This window comes from Gallus gallus, chromosome 2 (assembly GCF_016699485.2).
Source record: "Gallus gallus isolate bGalGal1 chromosome 2, bGalGal1.mat.broiler.GRCg7b, whole genome shotgun sequence".
NCBI lineage: Eukaryota > Metazoa > Chordata > Aves > Galliformes > Phasianidae > Gallus > Gallus gallus.
The window spans coordinates 127,301,723-127,316,418 of NC_052533.1; the positions used below are offsets into that span (position 1 = coordinate 127,301,723).

Sequence of the window (14,696 nt, forward strand, 5' to 3'; positions counted from 1 at the left end):
AGTCAGTTCAGCGTTCAAATGCAGGAACCCAAACCTGCCCCTGTTGGATGAGGAAACCATCACTTGCCATCATGTTGCTTCCAGAGTGCCAACTTTCCTTCCTTACTGTACAGGTACCAAAGGAGTCAGCTACAGGGGAGGAAGGGAAGAAAGCCTGCTGTCTCAGAGATTACATTCTTCTGTTTCACAAGATGTAAGAAAGAGTTTAATAACTACACTAATTAACCCCCAAGGTACAGAAAGGCAATTCCCTTTCTTAATAGGAATCACTTCCAAAAGCAACCCAATTTGAAAATATTATTATTATTTTTTTTTTAATTAAGTTTTCAGCAACGTAAGAAATTAAAAGGATAACAGAGAGATTGCAGTGCAAATGTAAGGGCATTTTTTAAAATTGGTTTGGCATACTAACAGATATTCCCCCTCAGCACACAGAAAAAATGGCATGGATGGTTACCAAAACTTAAGTGATTCGAAAGGCTGCATAGAAACTGCACAAGTCCCCTGGTTCATAATAATCCCATCATAGGAATTATTTTATTTGCTTATAATATCTTTTCATATATTCACTATCGCTATTCTGTTCCTTAACTTGTTGAAATGTGTTAGTTTAAGATCACTTGATCTAACCCTCCATTTCCCTCACAGTTTAATAGGTAAATACTGTATCAGCATGAGAACAAATTAAAGCATGCACTGTTTGCGTGAGGTGAATCATCCTGCTTAGATTAAACACTGATCAACAGGCTTATAGCCTCATTGCTATGAACACTGAAGAAAAAAAAAGTCAACAACAACAGAAAAATAACAAATGGGAAAAAAAGCAGAAATAAGCAGATCTTCCTCTCCTCTCAGCTTGCTGTACATTCAACCACAAGGAAAATGCACTTGATTTATGCTTCCAAACAATCTTTCCAACCAAATTACAGCAGGCTTCTGCACACAAACAGAAATGCAATCTTGTTTGATGCAAATCATTCAACGAATTTATTTAAACAATTGCCTGGAGTTAAGCATTACACTGTGCCTCACAGAATCAAGCACTAAAGCTACAGCATCACCTATTGATGCTGGCCTTTCAAATAACTGGATTAACTTAAATTCAATGGGAAGTCTTCAGTCAAATAACAAACAGATCAAAAGGAAACACGTATGTTTACTGTATAACAAACACATTATACACATCTCAGTCTAACTGACAACTTCATCTTTTATAACACTTTTTCCTCCCTCTTTGTTAATCTTTCACACCACTGAAGTTGATTTTGACTTTTTCATTTATTTCAATATGTTTTGGCCATTCCCTTCAATCAAGCATTATGAAATTAAATTTTAACAAATGCCATGAATTTACAAAATAATTCTGCAGCAAGATCTGCACTGACTGCTGAATGCTTGGAGAGTTGCAATGAGTTTCCAGGAACACTGACACTGAAACGGCACCTTCCCACACAGTCGCACCATTTGAGTATGGTTCCCTGGAGCTGCTCCAAACGGATGCAGGACAGGAGGCAAAAAGCAAGTGACAAGTAGTAGAAGGGAGAATTCACAGAAGGCTAATTTCTGAGTCCTCCAGAAAGGCTCAGCAAAATACCAAAGCTACGTGTAGTGCTTTGAATCTCCCGCTATATTTGCCCTTTCTCCAAGAAACGACAAAGTGCATTTACAGAAGCAAACAGCCCTCTCCCTAACTTTTAACCACTGAACTTGATCCTTAAAGCACATTGATGATAGAATGTTCTCACAGAAGATGAGAAAACATAATTCATTATTAACAGAAAAGGAAAATAAATAAAAAACATACTTTTCATGGTCCCATCTTCCTCTTCGTCATCGTCGCTATTTATTACCATGGTCCCCAGGTCTGACTCTAGCATGGTACTGTTGTGTTCAATCATTGTCTGAGCACCTTCACTCATTGTGCTTGTGGCCCGCATGGTACTAGCACTCTCTGAATTGGTCTTCACCATGGTGTGCGAGTCCAGCTCATCTTCATCCTATCAAGAAACACTGGTCAGAATGCAGCAGAGCATTTCAGAAAACCGAGTTAAGAAGCGATAATTTAGATGCTTATTCATTGTCTTTTATGTCTTCACATGACCTAGATATACTGCTAGACTAGCAGGTTTAATACTACTAAAAAAACATGAAACAAAAAAGGCACCCTATAAAGGTAGAAGAAAAAACTTTATCGTATCTGCCAGCTGTACAGCAACATTGATTTACCAGAAATGTGTCCCAAACACTCACTCTTGCACCCAGTTTTGAATATCTCACTGACCTTCTGGACTCCTTATGCTCCTCCGGGACTGAAAATCAGTAACGCATTTTGGTTGGTTGGTCTGTAATAGGTCATCAACAAGGGCATCACCCTTAACTAAATAACATGTTTTGCATCTAGTATCTTGACAACACCTGTCTTGATGGAACATCATGAAGAGGGGCAATCTCAAGCACAAATACAGGCTGGGCGGAGAATGGTTTGAGAGCAAACCCAAGGAGATGGATCTGGCAGTGCCGGCTGATGGAAGACTCGACATGAGCTGTCAGTGTGTGCTTGCAGCCAAAAAGGCCAACCGTATCCTGGGTTGCATCAAGAGAGGTATGACCAGCAGGTTAACAGAGGTGATTCCGCCCCTCTACTCTGCTCTCATGAGACCCCACCTGGAGTACTGCATCCAATTCTGGGGCCTCCAACGTGAGAAGGACATGGAGCTCTTGAAGCAGGTGCAGAGGAGGGCCACGAAGATGATCAGAGTAATGGACCTCCCCTACGGGGACAGGCTGAGAGAGCTGGGGCTCTTCAGCCTGGAGAAGAGAAGGCTTCAAGGAGACCTTATGGTGGCCCTTCCAATACTTGAGGGGAGCCTACAGGAAACTGGGGAGGGACCTTTTATAAGGCCAAATAGGACAAGGAGACAAGGAGAAATTGTTTTTAACAGGAAGAGGGTAGATTTAGACTAGATGTTAGGAAGAAATTATTGTGAGGGTGGTGAGACACTGGAACAGGTTGCCCAGTGAGGTTGTGGATGCCCCCACCCTGGAAGCATTCAAGGCCAGCCTGGATGGAGCTGTGAGCAACCTGGTCTAGAGGGAGGTGTTCCTGTCAATAGCAGGGGGTTGGAACTAAATAATCTTAAAGATCCCTTCCAAACCATTCTATGATTCTATGATTTTGAATCAACATGCCAGGAACATAAAACAGAGAAATAATGACAATTCTGTTAATGAAGTATTAGCTTTATATGTAATGTCAATATTTGAAAATACTGTTGGGAAATGCCACTCATTTTTGCAGTTTGATTTCAACTACGTGCACAATAGCACAGCACTTCATGAATGCGTACTAGTATTTTCTACATGAGTACATTTGTAGTGTTCCTCTCATTGATTAAACAAGAAATAATACCTACCACTGTGAAGACACTGTATGCCAAGTTTTGAAATTTTAGTTATAAATACTACTTTCACTGATTTTATAAACTTCCCAGTCCAACTAAAAACAGTCATGTGCATATACATTTTCTCTACTGTAAAAGAACTTCAATTGCATCCTGATACAAAATATCTCTGGTTAGGAAAATATTCCAGCTACACAGCTCATATAATAAAAGTATCATATAACATTATTATGTGCCAATTACAAGTAACACGCCTGTTGTTACACAGAACATTAAAAAAAGATTTCACCCACAAACTAATTTTTCCTTCTGCTCAAATCTGTATTGTTTTAATATACTTCATGTTTTAACTACAGAGAAACCTGTAAGGAGTGCAAAAGGAAAGAACTCCAGTTACTCAACTCTCCAGTTTTGTCCATTTTTATTTCTTACTGAAGTAGCTCTTTTCCTTTCCTGTTACTCCCTGACTTGACAGACAACTCGCCTGTAGTACAAATGTGATTGCAAGAACCAGCTACATTGTGCGAGTGCCTGTTTCACAAATGGGTGCTCAAAGTAGGTACGGAGAACCATATTTAGTGAGAGTACCAATGGACCAGCCCCTGCAAATAGTTCTGTTATGTCTTGGCCCAGAGACACAAAAGCAGATCTCACTTTGATTCAGAATCTAGCTAACAACGTAGTACACTGAAACCAGGACACAGAGCAGATTTGAATAAACCATCAAATGTCAAAAGAATCACAGTTGTACAGATTACAATTTGTAAAAATTTTAGAGTTCTTAAATGTCATTTCTAAGCTGCATTCTACAACACTCTGTGAAGTACCGTACCCTTAAAAACTCATGATACTCCTCAAGACAGACAGCTTACACATACAACACCAGATGACTGTGACTGTAAATAAATAGGAATATTTTAGTAGTGCTCCTCCTGGTGGCAACTTTGATTTTCTTTTTTTTTTTTTTTTTTTTCTCCCCTGAACGTTCATGCTTCTCTCACTGCTTTCTATATTTTTCCCTTCCCAAAAGGGTATTGGGAAGGCAAAGTATTATCTTCTACTATTCTCACTGTCTCTTTTTTGCACTGTATTTGAGAAGTGCCTAAAGTGTTTACTGATAAATGCTTCTTTCATTACTGCTATACAATGGAAAAGCAAGTCAGGATATACTGCTTTTTATCTTAATAAACACTAAAAATGAAGTTTGTGTTTCTAATACACAGAGAAACAGTTGAGATTAAAAAGAGTTAACATCTGATGTACATGTCTGCTTGACTAATAATGTCCACATACTAATCTTAGTGAAGTTGAAAGCAGAAATGAAAGACATTTCCCTGAAGCTTACATTCTACCTTTTTTTAGAAGTGGGGAAAAGTAAAAAGAAAGTGACGACCACCAATATGAACAAGTATAAAATGGATTCGGAAGTGACCATTTTCATATCTTCCAGTTCATTAAAAATACTGATTTATTTTTTAAGTTCCTGAGCCAAATCAAGCATCTGGATTCTTTCAAGGAACAACATTTCATTTTCCAACCTAGAGTGACATAAGTCTTTGTCTTACTATTATCTTTCAGCATAGAGAACAGCTGTCATCCAGTACCTGGAAGGCTGAGGATGACAAAAGCCAGCCTCAGTACCCACAGAATTGTCCCCAGAAGGGATGCACGCAAAAATTCTCATCTTGTTTTCTCTAAATTAGAAATGAGCTACTGAAGGAGAGCCATATAAGCTTTTTCAGAGCCTGTGTACATCTCAAAATAATCAACAACGTAGATTAAACCAGCTTGCGTCCAGAATTATCCTTCCAGTATTGCTCACAAATAGGAAATTTAGCTAATACCACAGCAGATCATACTGGAGCTGAAAAAGTAACAGAATACTTCTATAAAGTTATGTAAGTGCGTGTTTACATGACAGATGAAAGTGATTCCTTAGAACAAATTATGATTCATACTTTACAGTTCATAAATATTGATGTCGAATTTCTGATTTGTTATTAAAAAGGTAAACTCCCTGATTAAATAAAAACAAATATAATATTCATTTTAATTACCAAAGAATATAAAGTATTAAAGCTGAAGTGTCATGTTCTCATACTGTTTATGAAAACAGATCCAAGAATCAAGAAATAAGAACAGCTAACTATGACTTGAAAATATCTGCCATTCTCTTGTGCACAGCTAGTATCAGATTTGGATTTGCTAGAGGTGTCTGATACATGTGAGCAAGACGGCTAACATCTCTTGAAGTGCTAGAGAAATTACAGCCAGCCACAGAAACTCTGAACATTATATCCCAAAGCTAGAACTTGGCTTCAAACTAAAAGAGGAAAGATTTAGATTGGATGTAAGGAAAAGCTTTTTTATTATAAGGGTATTGAAGTACCAAAACAGGTTGCCAGAGAAGTGATGGATGTCGTATCCCTGGAGACATGCAAGGTCAGGCTGGATGGGTCTCTAAGCAACCTGATCAAGCTGTAGGTGTCACTGTTCACTGCAGGGGGTTTGAAAGGAACCATTAAAGGGCATCTGGTCCAACTCAAACAATTCTATGATTCCCTAAGAATATGCAGAAGATTGCCAACATCTTACGTAGAAGATTGCCAACACCCTGCCACCCTATGCGACTAATTCTCCTCATCTACCAAAGTTAGAAGATTAACAAAGCAATTAAAGCATGAAAACATAATCATGGAGACTCAATTGCTAGGATAAGAAATTCGAGAAGACTTCACTGGTAACAGCATGCAAGACTTCACAAAATGCTTGTTACACAGACAATGTGGACACAAGAAAAGTTTTCAGTTGAGGTGAGCTTGTGTATCATATATGAACCTAAATTAGGATATAATCAAATGAAGTGAGATGATAAAGATTTATGGAATTTTGCAGTTATATTTTTAAAATTCATGGGGAAAAGGGGGATGAAGACTAGCAAAGAAAAACAAGACAAGAAAATACGGCAACTTCCCTCTGAAATCTCTAACTGTGGTTTGTGTGAATTAAAAAAACACTAGATGGCACCAAAGACAGCGACTAGTCTGCAATACATTAAAGGAAGATTTACATGCTGGCAAAATTTAGCATCCCGTAAAATAATTTCATTTACTATTAACACTTCATCATCACCCTTGAATAATGTGCCTGTAGTCACAGCTATCTTTTTATAAAAGCACTGTAGTAGCTACATAAACACATAATACATTTTGGTAAAGAACAAGGATTTTTAAAAGTTCCTAGCACCTACAAAGCCCAACTACATCCTGAGTACATGCTCAGTACTGAGCACATGTTGAAGTTGAAAGGTATCAGCAAAACACATCAAGACGACTTTCAGCATGCACTGAAATTCTAGCAAATTCCCAGAGTCCTATGTACGAAGACAAAAAGTCATTATACAGCACTTAAGATTTTTTCTTCTACATACGTTTAATTGCTATACCTACAAGCAATGACTTGCTGCTCACACCTTCTGGGTCTAAATTGCTGTGGACTTGAACAACATGCTCCTAAAAACTGTTTACGCTCTTCAGGTAGATGTATTTCACACAACATAGCAATCTCTACACGTTTCTTACTCAATTTCACAACACTTAAAGTTAACATCAATTACTACGTATGACAAGTGTTCTTTGACTTAAGAGAAAAAATGCTATGAGATCAGAAAGTGTTATCGCTGTTTGTCCTGCAGATCTACATTGCTTATCTACTGATAGACAAATAGATATATACATACACATATGAAAGGCACGTTTAAGTAAACATTAAAACCTCCAAAAATACAGACTAGTGTACCAGATTTAAAAGACAGAATAACTCAAATGACTCAACAGGTCCTTTAAAACAATACAAATATTATAAACATAAAGGGACATTTATAGCAATTGTTTCTTAGTATCTCGAAAGACAGAAGGTACCTTCCCATAATTAATATATGATTAACTAAAAGAGCTTCTGAGTGAATGAATAAGCCTAATGACAGGACTAATTGATAACTGACAGTCGTCCAAGTTGCTGGATAGTGTTCTAAGAAAAAAACAGAAGTGGATAACAGAAGTAGTAATTACTCATTTCAGTACTCTAAAACAATTAAGCATTCCTCTCATAATAGAGGCATTAAAATGTAGAAGAAAACATAAAGGAAGAGTTGCTTATTAGCTCATTCCTTTAAAGAGCCACAGAAATAAATATTTAGACATGTTTCCTGCGAGCTGCCAGGCAACGAGTCACTTCACATTCCCATAATACAGCTGCCCAACCTCAGACTCAAATTCACATCACACTTCAAAAACTGCACAAGAGAAGAGATTGGTCATGTTTAGCAATGCCTAAGCTAACATTTAAACTTTGATATTGGGATTAACCTTCTGTAGTATAAACCACTTGCGATTTTTGCTTAATTAAAAAAATCTGTACAATTACCTCAGCACCTATCAAAACATGTCAGTTTGTCAGAAAGCATTCTCATCACACGAGCAGCTCTTGTAATAGGCATAAAATCAATTCAGAGTGCATTATCCGTAATGATATTATATATCTGCTGGAAGGATACAGACACGAAGACTGTATTTAACCTGGCCATTTATTTACAGCCATATAATGAAGTTTTAGAAGGGCAAAAATTATTTACATTATGATTGACAACTTCCTATGCTACAAAAGATTCACAGAACGTTGTAAAAACAAAGAGTAGTGAGCAGTTTTAGAGATGGGACTCTTCCTCACCTGAAGGATAATGACCCAAAATTGATCCTGAAAACTAAATACGTAGCAGTAAAATCTTTGCATCTGACTTAATTCTTCAAAAACACCCACTACTTTCCATTCCACTTTCCACCATGAACGTCACTTATAACCCAAGTGTCCATAACCATACAGATGTAACCTGAAGGGGAATTAAATATACATATTCAAATATAGCCGGTCAGGGTCAAATCCTGTTTCCTAACAAAAAGAACATTACACTTGGAACACTTACACCTTTCTTCCTGACGGCTCCCAGCACACGTAACAGTGAGTAATTAGCATGACCGCTCCAGCTTTACATAGGAAATTCTTGGGGTTTTAGAGCAATAAATTCAAGCCCCAGACAGGTTAACTCAAACCATTCTTTTTCAACAGTATATGAACTCAAATCACTGCCCATGAGAGACCTTTAACATTGATAGACTGTCTGCTTACCATTAACACCAATGCTTGCTGTTGCTGCTAGGTGTTACTAAATACACATTTCTCAGGCCCGAGACTGCCTTAGCACTTTTACGGTTAGAGCTTCACAGCAATATCACTGAGACCAATCCACTTTTAAGGTATCATTTCGCACAGTTTGTGTGCTATGTGACTGTTATCTCCCAACTGAACAGTGACTCCAATTTCATATTCAATCTGGAAATTAATCATTATTTCAAACTGAAGATTTCAGGGTTTTGTTTTGTTGTTTGGGTTTTTTTTTCCTTACACAAACACGGAAGTGCTAATGCTTTCATTTTATCCTTCTGTTCATTGTGGTTTGCTCTAAGAGCCTCTGGGTCCATTCACCAATTTCTGCCTAGGAAGATTTACAAACTGAAACCTGCACTGTGCATTATTTCACTTAATTCTGGCCTCAGTCACATCTATGTGTTGCTCCAGTCTTCCAGGATCAATGCATTGCACTGTGAACATGTGAATAGCAAATAGCTGCAGTCAGGACACACAGTGCAGAAAACTTCTCAAATTACATAAGTTGTAAATAGTTCATCCTGCTCTGCATGTTTTGTGCTTTTAGCTGACCAGAAACCTGAGCAATTGCAAGTGCAGAAGATGTTGGCTTCATCTCTCAACCAATCTCAAGTATCTTACAGTGTAGTACTGTACTGAAAGCCAGTGGCAAGATAAGAAAAGCCACTGTCACAATTGGATTACTACTAAAATCATCTTTTAACTCATCTGGTCCAGCCCTGCCTTGAAAGTCTTCAGAGATGGGGCATCTACCACCTCTCTGGGCAACTCTCTTGGTCCAGTGCCTCACCACCCTCAATGTAAAAGACTTTTTCCTTATATCTAACCTAAATCTACCCTCCTTGAGCTTAAAACCATTTCCCCTTGCTCTATCACAACAGAAAATCATAGAATCATTAAGGTCGGAAAAGATCTCTAAGATCATCCAGTTCAACCATCCACTTAGCACCAGTGTTTCCCACTAACCCATGTCCCTCAGTACAACATCTAAACATTTCTTCAACACCTCCAGGAACAGTGACTTCACCACCTCCCCGGGCAGCCTCTGCCAGTGCCTGAACACTCTTTCACAGAAGTTTTTCCTACCATCCAATCTGAAACAGGCCCTGCTAAAGAGTCTTCCCCCTTTCTTTCTTGTACCTCCCCTTTAGATACCGAAAGGCTGCTATGAGGTCAACTTGAAGTCTTCTCTAGGCTGAACAGCCCCAGCTCTCTCAGCCTGATCTCACAGAAGAAACATTCCATCCCTCAGATATTTTTGTGGCCCTCCTCTAGACACGCTCCAACAGGTCTATGTCTCTCCTGTACTATTCACAGTTCACTACGCAATATGGATTTCTGACAAACTGTACTTGTCAATAAATAAACCCCTTTTCATCACTTCACTGTCGGTATTCTCCATTTCAATCACTTACAACTCCACTTTTTCAATTGAAGGGAAGCATTTCCCAACTTTTTTTCACTTCTGGCTTGCCAAGCTATAGAGGTGTATGTTTAGTAATAGCAAAGATCACACCAACTATCAAATATATAAATAATTTTAACAAAAATAAAATTACATCCCAATGGTAATTTTATAATCCATATCAAGATTATTTTTGAGAAATATAAAAGCATATGAAAACAGGGAAACAAAAATGTACATATCTCAACAGCATAAAAGAACATAAACAAAAATTTTTTAAAGAATTAAACATACAGGAACAAATGTCCTGTTTTACTTAACCTTTTGGTAAAAGTAAACTTTTTAAAATAAAAATAAACTACTGAATATAAATCTTACCATAAAATTGCCTAAACATCCTTTTGTTAATTACACAGAATTTTTGCAATAGCAAATAGCTCCTGGTAGGTATGGTAGCTTTGATACATCTGCCAAAGATATTGGTGAAAAATGCACAGAACCTCTCCACAATAACTAAACCCCAGGAATAGTGAAATTTATTTATCCATGGCTAAGAAGGAGAAAAAAAAGAGAAATTACCACAGTGAGGTGTGCCACAGGCCACTCTGTGGGCAGCAACAGTTACTACTTCCTTTTCGTTTGCCCCACCTACAAGTGTATCTCCTTGTTACACTTGACGCTTCCCTACAACTGGAACCTCCTCCTCCCAGCTGGAAGAGAAGACCTACTGCTTCCCCTTCTTCAGATTTTACAATGACACAGACTAACTCTAAAGTACCCATTTTGTCTGCCACGTGCAATGCTGGCCACTGCTGGGCAACTACACATTTAAACTCAAGACAACAGTACCATGGTAATACAAACACATCCTCTGAATTATGGTAGCCTCAAAAGCATCACATAGGTAGCATTTCTTCATGTAAAACAATAATCACCAACCTTCCACATTTGATTTACTACTGATTAAGCGAATACTATCCAGTGTAAAGCAACTTTATAAAAGACAAGCTATCAACATTCATGGAACATACCCTTAAAACAGAAAATGAAAGACCACAGTGTATGCCATTATCCAAAATAGTCCACAGAATTTGCTTGGTTAAGTATTCCTACTTAGAGATCATCACCTAATGCTCCATAGTACACAAAGCTTATATGATTTGGGATAGGGCAGCCTGCACAGCTGCCCTGCTGTCTTTTGTTGGCTGAGATCTATAAGACTTCCAGAGGTATTCCATCTTTTCTGTATATTGTTTCTGAATGAACCTGGTTCTGTGTGTCAATATGCTCTTTCGAAGAACACTGTGCTGCATTGCACAACACTGCCCTAATATATGTAAGTTACTCTGAAAATAATGCCTCCTATATATTCCAATGGAGACAACAAACGGTATAGAGAGCACAATAACACTATTTATAGAGCAAATCTCACCTACAAAAACTATTTTTCAACACAGTCACCACCATTAGCTATGCATTTTGGCCAGTGATGAACAAGAGCCTGCACGATATGCTCATAAATATCTGTATGGCCATACAGAGTGTGGCTTGTATTTCATGGTGATGTCACCACTGCTGAAACACACCACCCAATGCCTCACTGTGCTCAAATCCACTGTTTGGGCTCCATAAACATTCAGCAAGCATCGATGAACATCAATGGGTGCCATTTTTTCCACATAGAGGAATTCAATTACACACCTTAGGTTCACACACACCTTCATGTCAGATGCCAGTTTGTCAGACTGCCCCTCTGCGGCCACCTGTCACACGGCAACAAAATGCAACGGAATACTGGTGGGAAGGTTCAAGCTCTACTGCCATGCCACTAACACCTACCAAAGATGCTGTGGGCCAGCATAACAAATTATGTAACTTTTGGGCATTAGTTTCAGAACAGCCCTTGTAAATAAATCTCTAAGCTGTGAGATGTCAGAACTCAGGTGTGAGGAGCCATGGCAACATAACCAGTGTTTATCTTTGCTTGCCTAACAGACATCCCATGCCCAATTTGTCCTGAACTGGCCTTCCACCACTGAGCCTTGAGTCCAACTCTGCTTTGCCCCACCTTTCACACAGTGCCCTCAGACAACTTCCATGACCGCGGGTAAAACTTGAAGCCACAGCAAACACAACAGCTAATGTCATTGGCCAACACTAAATAGGAGGCATTACTTTCAGAACAGCCCTCATAGATTACATAGAGTAATAATGCTAGGAACACTGACTTGTTTCTACCATTGCCAAATAATTATAATACAATTTCTCATATGATCTACTTCCCACCCTAAATGTGTGTTAGTATCATAAGTGGAGGAATTAAAAGCTGTCATCAATTCTACTTCATATGCACAACTTGATCCAAACAATACTGTAAACACTACTTATTGTGCTGCATAAATAACTACTTTGTGTATCAGACTCTACTAAAAAAGCTAAGTAATCTGAACTTGTTAAAATTTTAGTACTTTTCTAGAAGCCCACGTGTGAAAACGGGACCTCAACAGTATTTATCTTTTGTTAATGCTAGTCATAACAGCTGAACTTGACATGGTTTCTTTACCCACCTCCTAAAAGTTACTAGGGCACTGCATGAAATAGTACTGAAAGCTGGTTCATACAGCATTACTCACAGAAGCATTACTCATTACAAATAAGGGACAAACAACTTGGACCTCACAGGCTAAAGTGGTAGAAACAAAAACATATTTGAAGATGTGAGGATGGGAAGCTGTAGAAAAAGAACAGTAACTTATCTATAAAATGTGAATAGTTCTAGGGAAAAAAAAAATACAGACCGAATTTTCCTCCTCTTCTTCTAGTTCCCTCTGCTGCTCCTCATGTCGCTTTGCCTTTATCTCCATAGCTTCAGTGATAAGGTCCCTTAAAATTGAAACTGGCTTGGCATTCTTAATAAATGTATGCTAGGAAAAAAAAAAAAAGAAATTCAATGACATCATTACAGTAGATAGGGTTCAGATATAACTGCAAGCATTATTCAACACCAGTGACTTCAGTGATAAATGGTACTTCACATCACACAGTAATTCAAATCTAAAATGTGGTAATTTCCAACTACTTCATAACTAAGATTTCACTTCTATTTACCCACTCTATGCTGGTACAGCCCTACAATATAAAGACATTAAAATATTAGAGAACATCCAAACGAGGGCTTCGAAAATGGGTAAGGGTTTAGAGGGCAAGATGAGGAGAGCTGAGGCCCCTGGGTTTGTGCAGCCCAGAACAGAGGAGCCGATGGGAGGCCTGATGGCGGCTGCAGCTCCTCACAGGGAGCGGAGGGGCAGCGCTGAGCTCTGCTCTGTGTGACAGCGACAGGGCCCGAGGGAACGGCATGGAGCTGCGTCAGGGGAGGGGCGGGTGGGGGTGAGGGACAGGTTGTGCACCAGAGGGTGGTGGGCATGGCTCCAAGCTGACAGAGTTCACAGAAGATTTGGACAGCGCTCTCAGACATGGGGTTGGAATTTTGGGTGGTCCTGTGTGGAGCCAGGAGTTGGACTCGGTGATTCTTCAGGGGTCCTTTCCAGCTTATTCTACAAGACTCTGATTTTTATTTAAAAAAAAATAAATACACAAACAAAACAAAAAAAAAGCAAGACTTGGGAAATATAACTACAAAACAACTGCTTTATAGTTAGGGACATAATTGTCCCAAGGAAATGTGCATTAAGTAGTAAATAAATAGAGTGGTGATTGTCTGACATAGAAAAACAAACTTTTTCAGATATTCAGTTACAGTATTTAATTAATCTTAACAAGCTGACAGCATAAATTAGTGGCTGTAAGCAGAGCAAGTATGGCTGTTGCTTACTTCAACAGACCTGTACTTGAATATGTCATAAAACATGGCTTCATCTAGGAGGGTGAAATGTGGAACAAGCAAAAAAAAAGAAAACACATTATTTTTAGCAGGAAGAGTAATTTTAATTCAAAGCCATTTACAGCATCAGTTCCTCCTTGAAGACAACCTGTGGATGATACCATTTATATTCCTTTTACTCTCTAATAACCCCCTACTGTTATAAAAATTCTTGTCTTGCATTATCATATGAAAGTACAGCTGAGCCAAAATGTAGCTCTCAGCACTTCAGAAATATATTACTGATTAAAAAATTGTTCCACGAAGAACAAAATTTATAAATGTGTCCTCCTTTGCCTATTACCTATCCTCTCCCTTGATATATGAATTTAATTACCCTTCTTTCCCCTCCATAACTGGTCCTCACAAGTCGTGTTTTCATTCCCACTTGTACCCCTCCAGCATACCTATGGCACCCCCTGCTTCACTGTGCATGCTCCAACTGGGAAAAAGGCAACATGTAAACTAATAGATGGAGTAGTCAGTCTTCTGGTCAGAAAGCATAGGAACATGTAACACTGAAGGTTTTTTGTTACTTGTATGCATTAATACAAGTCTCTTTTAATCAGATCCAGTCATTAGTTAGTATATAAATTTCTGATCTTGAAGGTCTCAAGTACTGATACAGTCATCAAACTAAAACCCTGAATTCCAAGTTTTACTTCCCTTCCATTTTACTTTCCATGAGAAATAAAATACTTCATACTATTAAATATGAATTTTATGATTTATTACTGAAAATCACTTTGAAAAATGTTCTTCTTGTAGTGAAGTAAATTCTAATTTA

General features: G+C 38.4%; 1 protein-coding gene across 5 annotated transcripts in view; it reads right to left on the minus strand.

Moving 5' to 3' along the window:
* The window catches only part of STK3 (serine/threonine kinase 3), a 151,520-nt gene that overhangs the window by 53,806 nt on the left and 83,018 nt on the right, over nt 1–14,696 (minus strand). For all 5 annotated transcript variants that reach the window (XM_046925701.1, XM_046925692.1, XM_046925707.1 and 2 more), the window contains 2 exons: nt 12,828–12,953; nt 1,805–1,997 (listed from right to left, as the gene is read on the minus strand). In XM_046925701.1, coding sequence (XP_046781657.1) covers nt 1,805–1,997; nt 12,828–12,953 — 319 coding nt within the window. The remainder of the gene's footprint in view (nt 1–1,804; nt 1,998–12,827; nt 12,954–14,696) is intronic.